A 22,270-nucleotide genomic window follows, 5' to 3' on the forward strand; every position below is an offset into this window, starting at 1 on the left:
GGAGAACTTGCAAACTCCACACAGGCAGTACCCGGAATTGAACCCGGGTCGCTGGAGCTGTGAGGCTGCAGTGCTAACCACTGTGCCACTGTGCCGCCATGGAGCAAGGTACTGAGGACACAGGCTTGATACACTTGGACTTTTGTGTTCCGTGACAGTGCGCCATTTTCCCACACTCTCTTGGCCAGTCTGGACATAGCAGCGGACGCCTGTCCCATGCGCTTGTTGATTTCAGCATCGAGAGACAGGTTACTGGTGATAGTTGAGCCTAGGTAGGTGAACTCTTGAACCACTTCCAGAGCGTGGTCGCTGATATTGATGGATGGAGCATTACTGACATCCTGTCCCATGATCGTTTTCTTGAGTCTGATGGTTAGGCCAAATTCGTTGCAGGCAGCCGCAAACCTGTCGATGAGACTCTGCAGGCACTCTTCAGTGTGAGATGTTAAAGCAGCATCGTCAGCAAAGAGGAGTTCCCTGATGAGGACTTTCCGTACTTTGGTCTTCGCTCTTAGACGGGCAAGCACCAACATAATTTTCTTTTAATAAGCAGAAAAATTTGCTAAAAAGAAGAGTGCTGTTGATGACAGAGCTGTGCTTTTTCTTTTCTGAAATTTCTTGTGTACAGCTTTACTAGAAGTGCGCTTGCTGAAGCTGACTGACTGATTTAAGGAGTGGGAAATGGGTGTGGTTGGCTTAGAGAGTTTCTGTTTCAATTACTGTCACTTCAGAGAGGGTTTCTAAGAAACATTTCTTGAAGTGAAAATGCCCCAGCCACTTTTTTTAATACAAAAGGCAGTGTCTGCATGAACTGCTTTCCTGTTGAAAGGTTTATTGGAAGAAGTAACATACACAACAGCAGAAATGGCACACAAACAACAATGCAGCGTACCAACACACTACAGTTGAAATAGCAAAAAATGTATTGGAGAGAATAGAACCGAGCTGAAGATAGCATTGCCAAACCACAAACCCTAAGTCCGTCTGAAAGCTGATTCCCTGTATGTTTTAAAAAAAAAAGTACAATTCTGCTTTCTGTCCAGGAAATTGGTTACATCTATTCACAAACAAATCTGGTGTGATTTCCTCATTCTTGCAATTTCCTCATTTGTTGCAATTTCTATCATGGGATGAAAAAATTCCATCTGTTGGTCATGTCTTTCAGTATTGAAAATTATTGACAGAGGCGTGGAAATTTCCCTCTTTCTCTTCCTCCTCTTTCTCCCCCACCCCAAAGCCTGTCAGCTGATTACTTTCTTTCTTTGCCTCTATGGGCAAAAGCAGGGAAGTTATACTAAAACTTTACAAAGCTTTGGTTCGGCCGCAACTAAAGTATTGCATCCAGTTTAGGGTGGATGTGAGTCCTTGAGAGGTTGCAGAGGAGACTTACCAGAATAATTCCAAGGATGAGACAAGGTTGAGTTGGAGAAGCTGGGGTGGTTCTCCTTGGAGCAAAGGAAATTGAAGGGAGGTTTGATAGAGGTGTACAAGATTATGACGGGTTCAGATAAAGTAGAAGAAGAAAAGCTGTTCCTATTAGCTGATGTTACAAGGACTGGGGGACACAGATTCCAGGTTTTGGGCATGAATAATGAGTTCAAAAGGAAATTAGATGGACACTTGTGGGATATAAACTTGCAGGGCTACAGTGATAGAGTAGGGGAATGGGACTGATTGCTCTACAGAGAGACAGAGTGGACTCAGTGGGCCGAATGGCCTCCTTCTGTGCCATTATGACTCTATGGGTCAAACAGTACCTGAGGCTGAGAGGGCTGCTTCCAGATGTCCACCCACACTGCTGAGTCGACCACCAGAAGATATGTGAGCAGCTTGGGTGTGATTTTTACCTTCCTGAGGAGGCAGGTGGGAGGGAAGTTGAAGCAACTCACTGTACCTCCAGAGAGGTGTTGCTCACCTGTGCTCCAACTGCACCAGTCATTTATGTTCAATGGCTGAAATAATATTTGCAAACAAATCCTGTGTTTCTTTTGTCAAAGCAACAACCTTGATTAAGGCTGTCTGCCCTGAACACACAATGTTGATACAGTGAAGTATGATTATAAAATTGCTGAATACAAAGGTGCAATTTTCTTGCCAGACATGACACAAAGCTCCAAAATTGTCTGTCCTTCTTCACTCAGGCTTCTCCTGATCTCCCACCATAACTTCAGTGGAAGATCCATAGAAACCTTGCGAGATGGTGTGAACTGCTATAATTAACTATCCATGCCACTTCTCCCGAAGTTATCGTGGGAGATCAGGAGAATCTGTAGATGTTGGCCCCAGTGTGTCTTAATTGATATGGAGGCCATTTGTTGTAATCCTGTTTGCACATCTCATGCATAATTTTCATTAGTTTCATGAGTGTACAAAGACTGCTTCGAGCAGGAGATTTGATAGATGTGTTTAGATAGAGTAAATCAAGAGAAACTGTTCCCAGTGGCTGAAGGGTCGAGAACCAGAGAGTAAAGATTGAAAGTGATTGGCAAGGAAGCAGAGATGACATGAGGAGAAACTTTTTTACGCAACATATGGTTAGGTTTTGGAATGCACTGCATGATAGGGTGGTGGATACAGGTACAATATTAGCCTTCAAAGGGGAATTGCATAAATACTTGAGAAAAAGTTTCAGGGATATGGGAGACAGTCAGGGAGTGGGACTAACTACATTGCTCTTCGAAACAGTCAACACATGCTGGGCTGATGGCCGCCTTCTGTGCTGTACTAGTCTATGAAATGGTGTTTCCTGACCTTCTCCCACCATGCCACTTCCAATTTTCTCCTGATAGTGCTTATTATTATTATATTGAGCTATATCTCCACAGGTGCCAGTTGCCCTCAAATGGCCATTCTACATGTGAGCCTAGATATTAAGTGTTGGCCGGCTATGAAGAGCACCACAACTGGGTGCTGATGCACTTTCCTGCAAAGGTCACTGAATGACTATCAGGAGTGAAATCCTAGCTGTTTTTCTTTCCTCCATCCCTCGCTAACACAGGCAGATGAGTTCAATGGCACCACTGGTGCTTCAACTGGGATCCCACTGAACAACACTTCGTAAATGCATTTACCAATTGAGCATCAGAGGTGTTCCAGTGTTTTATTTCAATGATTAATGAATATATTTTCTGTTTTCAGAGTGCTATCTACCCTATTGAGGGTAATCAGTGCTAAAACTGAGCAAATTGTTGGAGTTGTGGGCTGACAAGTCCCCAGGTCCTGATGAATTTCATCCTAGGGCCTTAAAAGAAGTGGTTTCGTGAGAGTTGATGCGTTGGTTTTAATTTTCCAAAATTCCCTAGATTCAGGGAAGGTTCCATTAGATTGGAAAATGGCCAGTGTAACTCCTTTTATTCAAAAAGGGAGGGAGACAGAAAGCAGGAAACTACAGGCCACTTAGCTTAACATCTGTCATAGGGAAATTGTTAGAAGCTATTATTAAAGACGTTATAGCAGGGCATTTAGAAAAAATCAAGGTCATCAGGCAGAGTCAACATGGTTTTGTGAAAGGGAAATCATGTTTAACCAATTTATTGGAGTTCTTTGAAGAAGTAACATGTGCTATGGATAAAGGGGAACTGGTGGATGTACTGTACTTAGATTTCCAGAAGGCATTTGATAAGATGCCACATCAAAGGTTATTGCGGAAAATAAAAGCTCGTGGTGCAGAGGGTAACGTTTTGGCATGGATAGAAGATTGGCTAGCTAACAGGAAACAAAGAGTAGGCATAAATGGGTCATTTTCTGGTTGACAAGATGTAATGAGTGGTGTGCCACAGGGATCAGTGCTGGGGCCTCAACTTTTTACAATTTATAGAAATGACTTCGATGAAGGGACTGAAGGTATGGTTGCTAAATTTGCTCATGACACAAAGATAGGTAGGAAAGTAAATTGTGAAAAGGTCATAAGGATGCTTCAAAGGGATGTAGATAGGTTAAGTGAGTGGGCAAAGATCTGGCAAATGGAGTATAATGTGGGAAAATGTGAAGTTGTCCATTTTGGCAGGAAGAATAAAAAAGAAGCATATTATCTAAATGGTGAGAGATTGCAGAACTCTGAGATGCAGAGAGATTTGGGTGTCCTAGTGCATGAATAGCAAATAGTTAGTATGCAGGTACAGCAAATAATTAGGAAAGCTAATAGAACGTGATCATTTTATTGCGAGGGGAATTAAACACAATAGCAGGGAGGTTATGCTTCAGCTATACAGGGCATTGGTGAGACCACATCTGGAGTACTGTGTACAGCATTGGTCTCCTTATTTAAGGAAGGATGTAAATGCATTGGAAACAGTTCAGAGAAGGTTAACTGGATCAATATCTGGAATGGGCGGGTCATTTTATGAGGAAAGGTTGGACAAGCTAAGCTTGTATCCACTGGAGTTTAGAAGAGTATGAGGCGACTTGATTGAAACATAAGATCCTGAGGGGTCATTGACAGGGTGGATGTGGAAAGGATGTTTCCCCTTGTGGGAGAATCTAGAACTAGGGGTCACTGTTTAAAAATACGGGGTTGCCCATTTACGAGATGAGGAGAAATCTTTTCTCTGAGGGTTGTGAGTCTTTTTGGAATTCCCTTCTTCAAAAGGCGGTGGAAGCAGAGTCTTTGAATATTTTTAAGGCAGAGGTAGATAGATTCTCGATGAGCAAGGGGGTGGAAGGGTAGTGGGGGTAGGTGGGAATGTGGAGTTGAGGTTACAATCAGATCATGATCTTATTGAATGGCAGAGCAGGCACGAGGGGCTGAGTGGCCTACTCCTGATTTGTATGAAATATTTCATTGGTGAAGTATCCTGTTTTCTGCCAAAAGATTTACCCCATTGTAAAAAGTTAACAGTGGAAAGTTGCCCAAACCTGATTGATTTTATGTTCATGCTGGTTTCATAAATCTCAAATGGTTTAACTAGGAAAGATGATCGCAAAGGACATTGGATTAGCTACTGAGTACAGGAAATTGAATGTTAGCATGATAGCTGGCAAAAATGAATGTAAAACCAACTGAATGGTATTTGGATGCCATCTGGGATTCCAGTATTTAAAAGCTGAATGAACTTTATGGGTTGAGAGGTTCTGCCTCATTTGTGCACAATTTTTGGGGGATGTAGCGATAATATCGTTGGCCTTGCCCCTGCCCCCCCCCCCGCCCCCCCACATCCAGCCTCCAATCCAACCAATTTCCAAAAAGTAAAATTTAAGGGACAATATGATATGTCCATGGGTTAATGTGTGGATAAACTGCTCACGATAGAAAACATGGCAGATGTGGATTTGAGTTATTGGAATGTGCTTTTCCAACACTGGCCAAAAATGCCCTGACATTGTGACAATCCACTTTATTTTTTGTGTGCTTCAAGGGGTTATTGCTGGGTAGTGGCACACTTTTATTTTTGCCAGTTTTGCCAATGTCAGCATTGGGTGCTCCCACGTCAAGTCGGACCTGTATGGAAACAAACAGAACCAGGAGCGGATAAATCCGGCTCGGGGCCTTCACTTGCCTTCAGGAGTGGAGAGCAGTCGGGCCTCTTCAAGCGGGCCGGAGTTTTGAAAAAAAAAGCCAACAGTGACGTCACGGGAAAGCCGCAAGGTGATTGGTTGGTGAGTCACTGCGGTTAGGGAATAGCTTTAAATAGCTGGGTAAGTATCTAAGGTAAGAAAGGTTTACAGTTTATTTTCATATATAGTAAGTGTTTTTTTAGGGAGTTCTGTAGTAACGAGGACCAGGGAAGAAGGGCCCTAGAGTAATTGATATTATTTGATAGTAAAATCTTCCGAAAGGTTTAATTCAAAGGGTTAAGTCGTGGCAGGAGAGCTCAAAGCTGTTGTGTGCTGCTCGTGCTTTATGTGGGAAGCCGGGAACAATTCCAGTGCCTAGGACCAGCATGTGTGCAGGAAGTGTCTCCAGCTGCAGTTCCTGGAAGCCCGGGTTTTGGAGCTGGAGCAGCAGCTGGGGACACTGTGGAGCTTCCACGAGGCGGAGAGTATCGTGGATAGCACGTATAGAGAGGTGGTCACACCGCAGGCTCAGACTCCACAGGCAGGAGGGGAATGGGCGACCACTGGGCAGAGCAAGAGGACTAGGCAGGCAGTTCAGGAATCTCCTGGGGCTGTTCCACTGTAAAACAGATATACTGCTTTGGATCCTGTTGGGGGGAGTGGCCTCTCAGGGGCAAGCAGCAACAGCCCAATTCGTTGCACCGCAGTTGGATCTGCTGTACAGGGGAGGAGTAAAAAGTGTGGGAATGCAATAGTTATAGGGGTTCCAATTGTAAGGGGAATAGATAGGCGTTTCTGTGGCTGCAAAAGACACTCCAGGATGGTATGTTGCCTCCCTGGTGCTAGGGTCAAGGATGTCTCAGAGCGGTTACAGGACATTCTGAAGGGGGGGGGGTGAACAGCCAGTAGTTGTGGTACACATTGGTACAAATGACATAAGTTTAAAAAAATAAATGAGGTCCTAAAAGCAGAATATAGGAAGTTAGGAAGTAAGTTGAAAAGTAGGACCTCAAAGGTAGTGATCTCAGGATTACTACCAGTGCCACGTGCTAGTCAGAGTAGAAATAGCAGGATATATTTGATGAATACGTGGCTGAAGAGATGATGTGAGGGGGAGGGTTTTAGATTCCTGGGACATTGGGACCGGTTCTGGGAGAGGTGGGACCAGTACAAACTGGACAGGTTACACCTGGGCATGACCGGGACTGATGTCCTGGGGGAGTATTTGCTAGAGTGGTTGGGGAAGGTTTAAACTAAAATGGTAGGGGGATGGGAACCTTTGCAAGGAGTCAGAGGAGGGGGGATCAAAGACAAGAACAAAAGACAGTAAGGGGAATAAGAAAAGTGATAGGCAGAGAAATCAAGGGCCAGAATCAAACAGGGCCACGGTGAAAAATAGTGGGAAGGAGCCAAGTAATGTTAAAAAGACAAGCCTTAAGGCTTTGTGCCTTAACACACGGAGCATTCACAATAAAGTGGATGAATTAATCGCGCAAATAGATATAAACGGGTATGATATAGTCAGGATTACGGAGACATGGCTGCAAGGTGACCAGGGATGGGAAATTAACATCCAGGGGTATTCCGTATTTAGGAAGGACAGACAAAAAGCAAAAGGCGGTGGAGTTGCATTGCTGGTTAAAAAGGAAATTAACACAATAGTGAGGAAAGATATTAGCTCTGACGATGTGGAATCTGTATGGGTAGAGCTGAGAAACACTAAGGGACAAAAAAACGTTAGTGCGGGTTGTATATAGACCCCACAAACTGTAGTGGTGATGTTGGGAATGGCATTAAACAGGAAATTAGAGACGCATGCAATAAAGGAACATCTGTAACTATGGGTGACTTTAATCTGCATATAGATTGGGCAAATCAAATTGTTCACAATACCGTAGAGGAGGAATTCTTGGAGTTGTATACGGGATGGTTTCTGGGCCAATACGTTGAGGAACCAACTGGAGAACAGGCCATCCTAGACTGGGTATTGTGTAATGAGAGAGGAATAATTGACAATCGTTGTGCGAGACCCCTTGGGGATGAGCGACCTTAATATGATGGAATTCTTCATCAAGATGGAGAGTGACCTAGTTGATTCTAAGACTAGGGTCCTGAATCTTAGTAAAGGAAACTACAAAGATATGAGGCGCGAGTTGGCTATGACGGATTGGGAAACATTACTTAAAGGGATGACAGAGGATAGGCAATGGCAAGCATTCAAAGAGCACATGGATGAACTGCAACAATTGTTTATTCATGTCTGGCGCAAAAGTAAAACGGGCAAGGTAGCCAAACCATGGATTACAAGGGAAATTAGAGATAGCATTAGATCCAAGGAAGAGGCATATAAATTCACCAGAAAAAAAACAACAGACCTGAGGATTGGGAGCAGTTTAGAATTCAGCAAAGGAGGACCAAGGGATTGATTAAGAAGGGGAAAATAGAGAGTATGAGAGCAAGCTTGCGGGGAACATAAAAACTGACTCTAAAAGTTTCTATAGGTATATGAAGAGAAAAAGATTAGTGAAAACAAATGTAGGTCCCTCACAGTCAGAAACAGGGGAATTTATTATGGGGAACAAAGAAATGGCTGACCAACTAAATGCATACTTTGGTTCTGTCTTCACAAAGGAGGACACAAATATCATACCAGAAATGTTGGGGAACATGGTTTAGTGAGAGAGAAGAACTGAAGGAAATCAGTATTCGTAGAGAAATGGTGTTGGGGAAATTGATGGGATTGAAGGCCGATAAATCCCCAGGGCCTGATGGTATGTATCCCAGAGTACTTAAGGAAGTGGCCCTAGAAATAGTGGATGCATTGGTGGTCATCTTCCAAGATTGTATAGACTCTGGAACAGTTCCTATAGATTGGAGGGTAGCTAATGTAACCCCACTATTTAAAAAGGGAGGTAGAGAGAAAACAGGGAATTATAGACCAGTCAGCCTGACGTCAGTAGTGGGGAAAATTCCAGAGTCCATTATCAAAGATTTTATAGCAGAGCACTTAGAGAACAGTGGTAGAATCGGGCAGAGTCAGCATGGATTTACGAAAGGGAAATCATGCTTGACAAATCTACTAGAATTCTTCGAGGATGTAACTAGTAGAGTTGATGAGGGGGAGCCAGTGGATGTGGTTTATTTGGACTTTCAGAAGGCTTTCGACAAAGTCCCACATAAGAGATTAGCATGTAAAATTAAAGCACATGGGATTGGGGGTAGTGTATTGTGATGGATAGAAAATTGGTTGGCAGACAGGAAACAAAGAGCAGCGATAAATGGGTCTTTTTCCAAATGGCAGGCAGTGACTAGTGGGGTACCGCAGGGATCGGTGCTAGGACCCCAGCTATTCACAATATGTATTAATGATTTAGATGAGGGAACTAAATGTAATGTCGCCAAATTTGCAGATGACACAAAACTGGGTGGGAGGGTGAGTTGTGAGGAGGATGCAGAGAAGTTTCAGGGTGATTTGGACAAGTTGAGTGAGTGGGCTAATGCATGGCAGATGCAGTATAATGTGGATAAATGTGAGGTTATCCACTTTGGTAGCAAAAACAGGAAGGCAGATTATTATCTGAACGGCTATAAACTGAGAGAGGGGAATATGCAATGAGACCTGGGTGTTCTCGTACACTAGTCGCTGAAGGTAAGCATGCAGGTGCAACAGGCGGTAAAAAAGGCAAATGATATGTTGGCCTTCATAGCGAGAGGATTTGAGTACAGGAGCAGGGATGTCTTGCTGCAATTATACAGGGCTTTGGTGAGGCCACACCTGGAATATTGTGTGCAGTTTTGGTCTCCTTATCTGAGGAAGGATGTTTTTGCTATAGAGGGAGTGCAGCGAAGGTTTACCAGACTGATTCCTGGGATGGCGGGACTGACATATGAGGAGAGATTGAGTCGGTTAGAATTATTCGCTGGAGTTCCTAAGAGTGAGGGGGGATCTCATAGAAACCTATAAAATTCTAACAGGACTTGACAGGGTTGATGCAGGAAGGATGTTCTCAGTGGTGGGGGAGTCCAGAACCAGGGGTCATAGTCTAAGGATATGGGGTAAACCATTCAGGACTGAGATGAGAAATTTCTTCACCCAGAGAGTGGTGAACCTGTGAAATTCACTACCACAGAAAGCAGTTGAGGCCAAAACATTGTATGTTTTCAAGAAGGAGTTAGATATAGCTCTTGGTTTAAAGGGATCAAAGGACATGGGGGGAAAGCGGGAACAGGCTACTGAGTTGGATGATCAGCCATGATCATAATGAATGGCAGAGCAGGCTCGAAGGGCCAAATAGCCTACTCCTATTTTCTGTGTATAGTGAGATCCAGCTGCAGAGGAAAGCTCCTGTTAAACTGCTCCTGACAACATGGAGGTGCAAAGCCCAACACCTCCCCCTGACCCCAAAGCAAGTATCATTATATTTCATGTGACATATTTTCCAGTTGAAGCAAGTAATATACAGGTTGTGCATTGAGATGAGAAAACAAGCGATATGGTGTCCTTTCCTGAAGGCCAGCCTCCAAGCCCCCGCAACTGGACGAATCATCGGACTGACTGTTGAACAGACAAGGCCCCAGAGCCCTGCTCAGCCCCTACAGAGACATATTGATGCATCAACTTAATGCAACACCTTGCCTCTCTTCCCCCATTTGTCTCCACTCATTGATTTTTGAAATGTCCTGACTGCTGTCATCAGGCAGTCCATCATAATGAATGGACCTGTAAAACTATGTGTGGCAATTATTGTGTGTGCCTGAGAGTATTGTGAAATCTGTATTACAGAATGTACTCTCTATCAAACCATATCCTGTGAACTTTGTGAAAAAAGAAGAGCATCACTGCCCCAACAACATTCGTTGGTTCCAAGGGCACCTCTACTGTATTAGTAAGATGGTAATGTTAAATTATGCTGAGTTTTTTTGCTCAAGGCCTATATTCACTAAGAGTTGGGTTGAAACTTCAAAACTCATGACAAATCTCAGTCCCACAATTTAAAAAGCCAGTGTCATAACTCAGTGTGCCACCTGCTCCTTGTCACCTGCCCCCCCCCCCCCAACTTTAATTGTGAAATATCTATTTCAAAACTGGTGTATATCGCCACTGAATTCATTAAAACATTAAAGAGCTTTTGTGATTTGATGTTTGAGCATTAAAAGATAGGTGTGCATGCACAGGGCGGGTTTAATTCCCTGCACTGTTCAGTTACTAATTTCAGGTTTACTACTTTGGAGGACAGATGCTTTGCCATGGGGGAGGGTGGAGGAATCTAGTGGGAGAGTCATACAGTACTCGACATTGGTTATGGCCTTGGTAATAGACCATCTGTGCTCTAAGTTGTATAAGGGGTTAAAAATTAGAGGAATTTCATACCCTCATGTTTTTTTTTAAAAAAAGTTTCTTTAATGTCGTTTTAAAAAAAAAATCTGTGTTGCCAGTGCCACTGCTTTGAGATTTGGACTCCAGGCAGACAGACTGTCCCATTGTGCAGTTACTATAACGACCTGTTTTTGTTAAAACACAGTTACAGTGTAGCTATGGAAAATAGGTCCTGCCAAAGTTAAACTTTCAAGTGACAACTTTAGCTTAAAACATTTTAATTTTGTCAAGGTTAAAGCAAGCATGGAGACCTGAAATGACTCAGCAGTAACTGTTGGGGTAGAATTCAAGAATGCTCCACCTCTGTATAGGATGATAAAGGCATTAATGAATCGTGTTCTGTACAACGTATGAAATATCAACCTCCTACTTTCAAACAGAGTTGCACCTAAGAAGATTTAAACCACCAAAATTATGTCTGAACATAATGTAAAATGATTAAAATCTAGGTATGTAGAGCACAGTGTGGAGCTGGTTTCGCCAGTATTCACTTCCATGATTTCCCTGAAGAACTGGCCTGAGGGGTGTATCCAACATTACCTATGTTATCTACCAGGCCTGCAAAGGTGACAGCCCACTATCTAGTTGCACCTTTGCCAATACCCAATATTCTGAGCAAAGAAAGGGTTTAACATTTTTGTTTAGTATTTGTAACTCATAAATGTAACATAATTATGTTAAAATGTTCTCACCTCTTCTGAAGGCGCTAATATATATGTTAGGATACAGTTCTACATATGACAGAAGCCCTCCAATACCTGACACCAAATAGTCGTCTTTGCCTAGATGTATGTCATCATAAGCCACTGCTTTCATCCACTGCCAATCTCCCATTGAGTGCTTGTCTCCATTCTGATTTTGTCTGATGTATTTAATATAAAAGCAAAACTGCATTTTTTCTTTAATTTTTAACTTTCCTCTGTCTCTGCAATATTTCTTCACCTAGTTGTTTTATACCACCCACACTATACAGAATAAAGAGTTAGCTGTGCATGTGTTTTCTCCGCCTGCTGATTCATTAAAGCCACACTGGTATAAATTAGGACAGTTTCTCAAATTGCCACGAACAGAGATGTAAAATGTAATCTGACACCAAAGATGACTGTGTTTCTATTGTGCAGAAATGAGGTTAACTGGAGGTAAGTGTTGTCCAGTGTAGTTACAGCTGTTTTCACCTGAGGCCTGGAATAGATCCAAGACAGATAAATAGGATAATTTCTGATAAAGGGTCACTGACCTGAAACATTAACTCTGTTTCTCTCTCCACAGATGCTGCCAGACCTGCTGTTTCCAGCACTTCCTGTTTTTATTTCAGATTTCCAGCATTTGCAGTATTTTGCTTTTATAAACAGGATAATTGTTTATCTGTATTTACAAATAGTTGGTTATGTTGGGTGGGAGAAGGTGATGCAGTTACCTCAGTAAGCTTATCTAAATAGGAATCCTGTGGCAAGATCACAATGAACTCATTACAGTAGCTTAGAGGCCTGCTCAGGTCAGGGAAAAAGAACCCCGCCCAAACCCGACCGAACTACTGTGGACCCGAGCCCGACCCAACCATCCCTTTACTTCCCTTCCTGATGCCGAACCTGCAAGAAGCTGCAGCGCTTGTGTGATGTCATAGTGCTGTCACTCGCTCACTGTGCAGACTCAGTTTCCTCTCTCTCTCTCATTATTTAAATATTCATACTGATGATGTTTCCTAGTAATTAACTGTACATGGTTTCCAAAAAAGCATGCACCTATTGTGACACAGTAGTTGATCCTTCAGTGTGGATGTCATTGCCTCCTTGGAGCAGCTTTGCTGTATGATGGTCTTCACCAGTAAAAATGGAATAAAACTGTCTCACCAACTCCACAATATGTATTGAGTTGATTATATCTGAGTGACAGCAAGGGAATAATCTGATGACAAGTCGCAGACCTGAAACGTTAACTCTGTTTCTCTCCACAGATGCTGCCAGGCCTGCTGAGTATTTCCAGCATTTTCTGTTATCTTGTACCTTTGTGCTTTATATTATGTTATAAACTCAAACTTTAAGTGTCACTCACACCTTGATGAGATTATTGTCCTGGAACGCTTCTGAAGTATCCATTATATATGGTTTATTACTCTGTTTATTTTTGCATTTTTAAAATATTTTGCATATTATTTTGTAACCATCTTGCCTATAGGGCTAAGTTCTGAATTTATACTCTGACTGCAAAGTTCAACAATTGGGTAATGTAAGTGTGTGTGTTATCATTGATCATCTTTTTTTTAAGTGTGTGGTCTTTGGTTTATTAACTTGTTTGAAGAACATATTCTTAAAAGAATATATATTTATTGTTTCAGGTACTTAAAAGATAAAGGATGGCTTTCTGGAGTGAGATAATGAAACTACAACAGTTCTTTCCTCGATTCCAGGCCTTGTATACACAATTCCCCATTGAAGTCAGGCACTATCTCGCTGAATGGATAGAGCAGCAGCCATGGTCAGTCAATGAAATAAGAGCAGCCCAGGCTCTCTCTCTCTTGTTGTGTTTTTCTATTTTTATTCCAAATTATATAATGTAGATCTCCTGTGAGGTTGCTCACAGTGAACCAAAGGGTACGCTAAATCGCTGCTTTGAGCCACTAGCTACATGCAACTTTGGGAATCGTGATGTGTTTAATTGTATTTCTGATTAGTTAATTTAAAAATGAGTCCTAGACACCATTGATGGGTGTGTGATCTCAGTACTCTTATTCACAAGGCATGTGCATGTGAACTTTAACCTTTTTGTTTGCTTTTCATCTTCTTTATCAGTAAAGAGAGTGCACAAGTGTTTATGATAGTGTTTTGATTCCTTGGTTACTGCATGTTGGTAGATGTTAAGTAAATACACACGTAATGTTCCAATATAAGAGAAATTGTTCAGTATGTCTTTTTTTGAAACCGAATTCTCCCTCCCTGATGATTAGTCATAGTACTGTCAGAAGCTGCTTCCAACATTTTGCTGATGATTGAGAGTAAGCTGTTAGGACAGTAATTGGCTGGATTGGGTTTGTCCTACTTTTTGTGAACAGGACGTACCTTGGCAATTTTCCACATTGTCAGGCGGATGCCACTGTTGTAGCTGTACTGAAACAGCTTGGCTAGAGGCGCAGCTACTAATGGAGCACAGGTCTTCGGCACTGCAGCCAGAATATTGTTGGAACCCGTAGCAGAGATTTGACTTGATCTGTTGGTTGTGGGATTGCTTAGCTTTGCCTATATATAGCATGCTGCTTCTGCTGTTTGGTAAGATATTGGGCAATTGATTACTGAAGAGTAAGCAGTCCGTATATATCATATTTGTCCATTTCCTGTGCGGCAGTGTAGGTGGGATTTGTTTTTGTAAGTCTTTGGATACATTATTTAATGACTTGGATGTGAACGTAGGGGGCATGATCAGTAAGTTTGCGGATGACACCAAAATTGGTGGTATAGTGGACAGTGAAGAAGGTTGTCTAAGGTTACAACAGGATATAGATCAACTGGGAAAGTGGGCAAGGGATTGGCAAATGGAATTTAATGCAGACAAGTGCGAAGTGATGCATTTTGGGAAGTTAAACCAGGGCAGGACATATACAGTGAATGGCAGGGTCCTGGGGAGTGTTGATGAGCAGAGAGACCTTGGGGTGCAAGTACATAGTTCCCTGAAAGTGACAACACAGGTAGACAGGGTGGTGAAGAAGGCGTATGGCATGCTTGCCTTCATTGGCCGAGGCATTGAGTACAGTGCTAGAGAGGGTGCAGAAAAGATTCACAAGGATGTTGCCTGGTTTGGAGGGCTTGAGTTATAAAGAGAGATTGGATAGGCTGGGTCTGTTTTCCCTGGAGCGAAGGAGGCTGAGAGGGGACATGATAGAGGTATATAAAATTATGAGAGGCATAGATAGGGTAGATAGCCAGAGTCTGCATCCCATGGTAGGGGTGACTAAAACTAGAGGGCATAGATTTAAGGTGAGAGGGAGGAGGTTTAAAGGGGATCAAAGGGGTAAATTTTTCACACAAAGAATAGTGGGTATCTGGAATGAGCTGCCTGAGGAGGTGGTGGAGGCAGGAACAGTAGCGACATTTAAGAGGCGTCTGGACAGGTACTTGAATGAGCAAGGCATAGAGGGATATGGAATTAATGCAGACAGGTGGGATTGGTATAGATAGGCATTATGGTCGGCATGGACGCGGTGGGCCGAAGGGCCTGTTTCTATGCTGTACGACTGTTTGTCAAATCAAACAAAACTTCAATAGGTGTATTTTTTTCAAATAAAAATTTTGTAAAGTTCAAATAGATGCATTATTATAGTCCCCACTGCTTATAGCAGGTGCGTTGGTGTTAACACAACTAGCCCACTATAAGTGTAGAACGGTGTATCTTTTAGAAACTCCAAAAAAGAACAGGAAATGTCCATGGTCAGGTTGGAAACAACAGTTAAATACAGCAGCGCCTGTAATGACAAAGAACGTCTTTGCTAACAGAGGACTGACAGCAGTAAACATACTCGCAGCCAGGCACCACTCCATGCCCATTATAGTCACCAATATTCACCAATAAGGAGAACAAATTTCATAAAATTTGTTTTGCCACTGGAGGTGCTTTCCTTCACAAGAGGTGAGATTCTCTCGGGAATGGGGGCACACTGCTCTGTGTTTCACTATGCTCATCTCGAACTGATCACTGCTTTTCTCCAACAAATCAGTTTTCGCTGGTCGACTTGTGCAACTAACTCTGCGTGCGTGTGTCTTCAACACCAGGATTACTCCATGAAGTTTTACAGTAACATTGATGCGCTGATCATTTGTGTCAGCTTTTCTTTTGTCTTCCAAATAGATGTTTCCATTTATGTCTCTTTTCTTTTTAAGGAGCTCCATTCACATAACCCCTTCCAATGAAAATCTTGCTCGAAATCTCTTGGACACAATGGTATCTGAGTTACACAAAATGTCAAGTCGTACGTCCTATCCACTGAAGTGCAAGCTCAATGAATGTGCTACTGCCCTCAAGGTATGGCTCAGTAAACAAGAGGGCACTTAAAATCAGATTAACATGTTTTGCATTGTTAATGGGTTAATGCCAATAGCATATCTGCCTGCTTGACACTTATTCAATGAGCCATTTAAAGGGGTATTTTCTCCATTTTCTGGGGTTTCCACTAGCATTACACCATTCTCATCCAGGAGGGTGGGCAGACAATCTGCTTGCAGTGCTGCCTGACACTTGGTGCTTAGGTTGGCTGCTCAATGAACATGAATATTTGTCCTACCACTTTATAGCAAGACCCAATCATTGATTGGCTTTGAACTGTTGACATAGATGCTAACTATGATTAACCACCACTGGTTAAGTGCTGGTAGATTAAAATATTCAAATATATTCAGCTGATCTTTGGCCAGAAACATGGTCATCCTCTCCAACAAAGAGAAGGGCGCAGTTCACTGAGCAACTAACTGGGATCGAGTTGCAACAAAAGACTTGCTACCCTGAAAATTATTTGAACACATGGTGTCCTGACAAGCTGAGAACACAATTCCATTGGTGTCATTTCTAACATCCATTGTACAAGAAAATTTCCGAGTGGGCCACTGATTCCACTTCAAAATACATTGAAAGTCCCTTTGTCAGGCTCTGTGTATGGCAAAATCTATTTTAAAAGTGTCAACATTTATCTGCGATGCCTGTAGGTGGCCCTACGATAGGCATCGCAATAATATATTGCTTTTACGCTAATGTTAATTCCAAATCCAATACTGCTTAAGTAAATTTTAAATTGTCAGATAGCTTGCCGTTTCTCCAAGAAGCTATGGGACAACAGTTTCCCCTTAGCGTGCAGACGATTAATGACGACCTGATTTTTTTTTTTTTACTCTTCCCACACCAACTGTTCAAATTCCCCTTTGATTAAGATTGATACTAACTTGGCAAAATTTCTACTCCGCTCCCCCCACCCAACCAACACATCCATTGATTTTGTTTCTCTTCTTCCTTTCCACCCTCTTTCTCCCCCACCTCACCTGGGTATCCCTACCCTTTAACACTGCTTGACCTGAATACTTTACTTAGTCTTGACTCCCCATGTGTAATGCCAGGGAAAATAAGCTGGTACCTTGAAAATAAATGTTTATTTTTGTATGAAAGCTAGTGTGCTAGCAGTATGAAGTACATTGAGAGTATACAACTGCAGTTACCTAATTCTGATGAACCGGAAATGTTGACATGTCTTTTTTCTTGAAGATGTTCATCATACTTTGTATTATCTGTATTTTCTATGACAGACTGTGCTAACTTGCTAGAAATATCACAAATAATACTTCATTTAATATTTTACTGTGTTGCAGAAAATGTTTGCTCTGCAGCCATTAGAACTAGTGAATATTATGAACTGCCTCTTGATGCAGGAAAGTCAACTATTTCAGGAGCTTCAGCAAACCCGCGTAAGTTTTCAATTCTTTCTGAAGCTCTATCCTTTGTAGAGGAAAATGTAAGTGATAGCCACACAGTTCTCAGAGATGAGGACCTCATGATAAGGGTGGGAACTGTCCACATATTCAAATGAGTACCTCATGCCAATGGTGTAAATCTCAGGTTTGAAAGTTTATTGTTAAATGTTCTATTCAGGTGTGGTATGAAAATATTTTTTCTACTTTTCTTTCTTCTCCTGAAAGTACAGATTCATGCTAGAGAACAGTTCCACAGGTGCAGAGTGGCTTGCCCAAGTGGCCAGTCTGTATGTTTGACCTCAGTGCATGTCTATTTGACTGAGGGACCTTGCAACTGAGCCTGATGCTGTCCTCACCTAATGTTCGCACACGTCACTGAATAGTAGGGGTCACTAGTTAACAAACAGAAGACTGAATTCTTCCTAGTCTAGGACCATTGAGACCAGATAGGAACTGAATCTTTTTATTTTATTAACCTATCAGTTTTGTTTTACTATGGACTCTTGTATGCATCAAGTAGTTAATGTGAAGCAGTTTGCACCTAACCCTGAAAAAATGTTTGTTGTCTTGAACGTCACATTAGTAAACAAAATTAGAAGTTGTTAGGTTGAATTCCAGCAACTGTATCTTTTAGTAAATTGTCATGGAATCAATTGAAGTTTTTTGGTTCTGACATTTTGTTGCCTTTGTAAAATTACAAAATTAGCAACCATTATCAAAAATCTTCTGCATAGCACAAATCAAATATGTATGATATATTTGGAATTTTTTTTTACAAGATAAATGCTTTCACACATTTCTGATTTTACATTCAAGCTGATTTAATATCGCAGCAGGTAGTAAAAGGTAACACCACCGATCAGGAATTAGGATTCTGCACAATACCATCCAGTTCAATCTTTTCATTTTTTTTTCAAGCTAAATATCTGGAGCCAGCAAGTACCACTAAACAAGCCAAATGTCTGAAACAATTTTTCCAAACTATTTGTGCTGACCATTTCCTTCCTTACTCAGATCAATACATAGAGCTCCCAAATAACATTTATATTATAAACACAACATAAACACAAAAAAACTCACTTTTTTTTGGAAAAAATACATTGAATTTATCAATAAAATAGTCATTTAATGTTCGAAATGCCTGCAGGAAGCTCCCCCTGAACATGGATACCTCTTCCTCATCTGTTCCAGAAGCTGGAAATTTGAATTGGGCCTTGGGAGGTGAGAAGTTCCAATTCCTGTTAAATTCTGTATGTATGAGAGAGAGGCATCATAGAAATTGTTTCCAACCCTGCTCCTGTGGAACTACAATATTCGGAGTATAGCCCAGTAATTAGGCTAAAAAATTTTAAATAGCAACTGAGGGGCCAGAAGAAACAAAAATGTAAAAAAAAAAAAACTTGTTTTATGCAACTTGAGCCATTTTTTGATGAACTGTGGGTTAGGGATTTTCTCAGCTGCTGCTGCTTCGCTGCTGTAACTTTGCTGCAAGTGCAGTGGAGATCCTATATACATAATGAAACAGGGTTTCCGTTGCATTTCCAACGCAAGCATGGCAGCAGAGTGGGAGCAGCTCCAAGGAAATTCTTGACGTCTTTCAAGTTTGAAAGAAAATGTGAATTTAATTCTGTATATGGGTATATTAGGTAGCATAACGTTACGCTGATGGTCCATGTACGGATGCAGTTACAAGAGGAAGGGAAGATGTGTTTTTTGGTCAGCTGGGTATATTTGATACTGCCCATCACATTTGAATATCCAAGCCAAGAGGAAATCCACACGGGTAGATTTTCTGCTTGCTCAGTACGGAGTGCACGCTCTTCCCCCTGTAGGGACACATCCACTTACCCATGTCCAGTAAGTTTAAGCATGAGCTGAGGATTAGGATAAGTGTGCACAGGGGCACTGCTGATTTTTTTAATCCAACTAATATTAAGGCTGCTTACCAGAACATAGCACTAGTAAATTTCCTGCTACTTGTCCATCCAAAACCACCGTACCTGTCAGCACAATAACTTGTAGGTTCACTTGAAGAAGAGTGGGAGAACCCCTGCCCCCAGAAACAGGGCTACCCCTCATTAATGCACTAGGCAGTAATAGTGTGCAATAGTACTGCACACCTGCCTGGCTCAACTATTAGATTATTGAGATGGTGCAATGAGTCTTGATTTTCACAGCTTGACGGTGCAAGGAAGAACTTGTAAGACTGTGCATTAGGAGCTTAGCAGAATGAGAGGAAAGTTAGAGGAGCACTGAGCATAGCAGAGAGAATAGAAAGACAAGAAAGGTTGTGATGGGGGAAACAGGGACAGACAGAGATTTAGAGGCTACGGGTGAGAGTGGCATTGTTTAATTTTTTTTAGCATCCCCTTACATTTTTAAAGTCCTATCCCACAAAATTAAATGAATAAATTTCAAACGACCCTTTCCCATCCCCAATAACAATTATAATAATTATTTGCCCTCTTTCTCCCCCTCCCCCACCCCCCCCACCCAAAACACTTACCGTTTACATTTGACCTTCCTTCCCCCACCCCTGAAAACTGGTCCCATCGCCCAGCAGCGGAGGGGCCACCACAGAGCCTAGCTGCCGCCGAGAGGATTGGGCCAGGCCTCCCAGCGTTGAGGTCCATGGCGGGGCTCATCTGGAGCCATCTTCAGGTACCCACCCCACCACAGAACCCGACGCCTGGGGGAGAACAAAATCCAGCCCTTAGAGGCAGTTTTAGAACTGGAAATGTGGGAAGATCCCCAGTTGTTAGTAACAAGGGGACACTCTCTCATTATGGTTCCTTCAAGGACTGTTGACTTTCAGATCTGTGTAACAAGTCAGACTGGTGAAAGTTTGAACTGGCAGGCTGTGACTGTGCATTGAAAGGTTATTTCCAGAGCACAAGCCAAGCTACTTCTGGGAGTTGCTGGGGTATGAAAGTTGACCCAGTTATTCAAATAAGAGACCTTTGTAAAATAGAATATATAATCATTCTTGTACTCTCATGGAAGGAAATAACAAATGAAAGGCGCGCATTCACCCAGTAAATGTTTCATTTTTGACAATGTCATAAATACTGAACCAGTTTTAGATCAAAGCAGGTGATGCAAGATATTTTCCTATGTTTTGCTTTGTAGGCCAGTGTTGTACCACCTGTCACCTTACCAGCCCAACCTATTCCGACCCCCAACAGTGAAAGGATAAAGCAGGAAGATGCAAATGTATTACAACAGCTCACTCTGCTGAATAACTTAATCAAGACCATTCAGATGTACCGCAGTGCTATTCAGCAAATGTGTGAAGCTCCTGACCATGAGCAAGAGCAGCTGCCACCGTGTTACCAGTGTGAGTATGAAGCAGATTTTGCAAAGTTCGAAATACCAACAAATCTAATCTGAAATCTCTGGAAACTACGTGATTTTACTACATTGATAACCTTTGCCAAATTAGTGAGTCAAACCCAATTTTGCAACATCAAAAGGACTGATTCTTTACACCCCATAATAGGATATTTCACATCTGGAAAAATCCTAAAAATCTTTTCACATTATATAAATTCATCAGAATTTATTTATTAGATGGTCAGTTTACAAAGAACTTCAAATATAGACAGAAAGTGGTAGAAAAACACAGCAGATCTTCAGACATCTGGGAAGAGAAGACAGGTTACCGTTTCTGGTGGAGCATTCTGGATCACATCGAAGATGAGGAAGGACATTCAGTGCATTGTAATTAATCCATCCAGAAAGTTCCTGCAGTTCCCCATTGAAGCTTCCATGCGTTGCTGAAGTGATTCAATTTTTGCCTCCATTACTCTCTTCTTCAGTAGTCCCATCCATATGTTCATCTTTCTGTGAAGAACTTCCTAACATCTGACTTGCACTACACTGCTAAAACTGCAAAATACAATGTCCTACTTGCTTTATTTGCTCTACATTGCTCGTGACCCTCTGTTTCTTACATGCTCCCTTCAATCAAGTTTCTTTTGAATGCCTCTCTTGTGTTCAGACCCCTCTCTCTTCCATGCATGTGCCCATTTTTCCCTTTTGTGCCCCTGCTCTGTCACGTGTCCCTTTTTTTTTCTTGTGCATGCCACTTCTCTCTTGACCATGCCTTCTTGAGTATACACGGACCTCCCCATCTCCCTCTCGTGTGCGCATTCGTCCCTGATAGGAGTGATGTTAAGTGGGCAGCTTCTGAACTGCAGAGGTGAAAGAATCTGAGAGCAGAGTTATGCCTGATGATTACTGCTGGCTGGCTACAAAAGGGCAGAGCACATTCTATCTGCAGAGAAGTCCAATTAGGTGAATGAACAAAAGGGAAAAATTGTTTGTGTGCTTCGTGAATTCTTCCTAGATCTGAGGCTCATTGCACAATTGTTTTTATTTTAGCTCAGCACCACCCGCAGCAAGCAAAAAGCCCACTACCAGAATACACCAAGAGGGAGGAGCACATAAACCAGCAGAAGAGCACATGGAACGATCACAGAAGGGTGAGCTTACTTCTGTTAGGAGTAAAAAGCAGTTGGCCAAGCGAAGGAAATGTTTGTGAAATCTTGAAAGTATGAACAGATTTGAGGTCTCTCCTGGCAGTTGCTACCATTGTCGAGGTAGTTGAGCCCTTTCACGGTTGCTCCATACTCCTCCTCCTCCCCGCTAAACCATGTAGATTGCCTTTTGGTCAGCTGGGTGTCTTAACATGCATGGAAATTCATCACTGTGTTTTAAGAGTCTCCAACCCAAGCTGCTGAATAAGTAGTTTCCATTTGCCTGATATACACACTTGCTCTTCCTAGGGACACACACCACTTGCCCAAGTCCAGAGAGTTTAAATGTTGGGTGACGAGCCAAGGCTTATGGGTACTGGCATTAAACCAGTTAACTCCAGGCAGCTTATCAGCTTGGAGCACTTGCAAGTCTTCTGCTGTTTTTCTAGCTAGGACCATCTGTTAGGCTATTGGCTTAC

At 42.2% G+C, this 22,270-nt stretch overlaps 1 protein-coding gene across 4 annotated transcripts in view; it reads left to right on the plus strand.

Moving 5' to 3' along the window:
- Positions 1 to 22,270, plus strand: part of LOC137358592 (signal transducer and activator of transcription 5B-like) — a 117,217-nt gene that overhangs the window by 45,694 nt on the left and 49,253 nt on the right. For 3 of the 4 annotated variants that reach the window (XM_068024633.1, XM_068024631.1, XM_068024634.1), the window contains 5 exons: positions 13,206 to 13,345; positions 15,739 to 15,880; positions 17,212 to 17,307; positions 20,443 to 20,650; positions 21,697 to 21,797. In XM_068024633.1, coding sequence (XP_067880734.1) covers positions 13,224 to 13,345; positions 15,739 to 15,880; positions 17,212 to 17,307; positions 20,443 to 20,650; positions 21,697 to 21,797 — 669 coding nt within the window. In that variant the 5' untranslated portion in view covers positions 13,206 to 13,223. Of the gene's footprint in view, positions 1 to 10,276; positions 10,388 to 13,205; positions 13,346 to 15,738; positions 15,881 to 17,211; positions 17,308 to 20,442; positions 20,651 to 21,696; positions 21,798 to 22,270 lie in introns of all 4 variants that reach the window. The other variant, XM_068024632.1, reaches the window with a different exon arrangement.

This window comes from Heterodontus francisci, chromosome X (genome assembly GCF_036365525.1).
Source record: "Heterodontus francisci isolate sHetFra1 chromosome X, sHetFra1.hap1, whole genome shotgun sequence".
NCBI lineage: Eukaryota > Metazoa > Chordata > Chondrichthyes > Heterodontiformes > Heterodontidae > Heterodontus > Heterodontus francisci.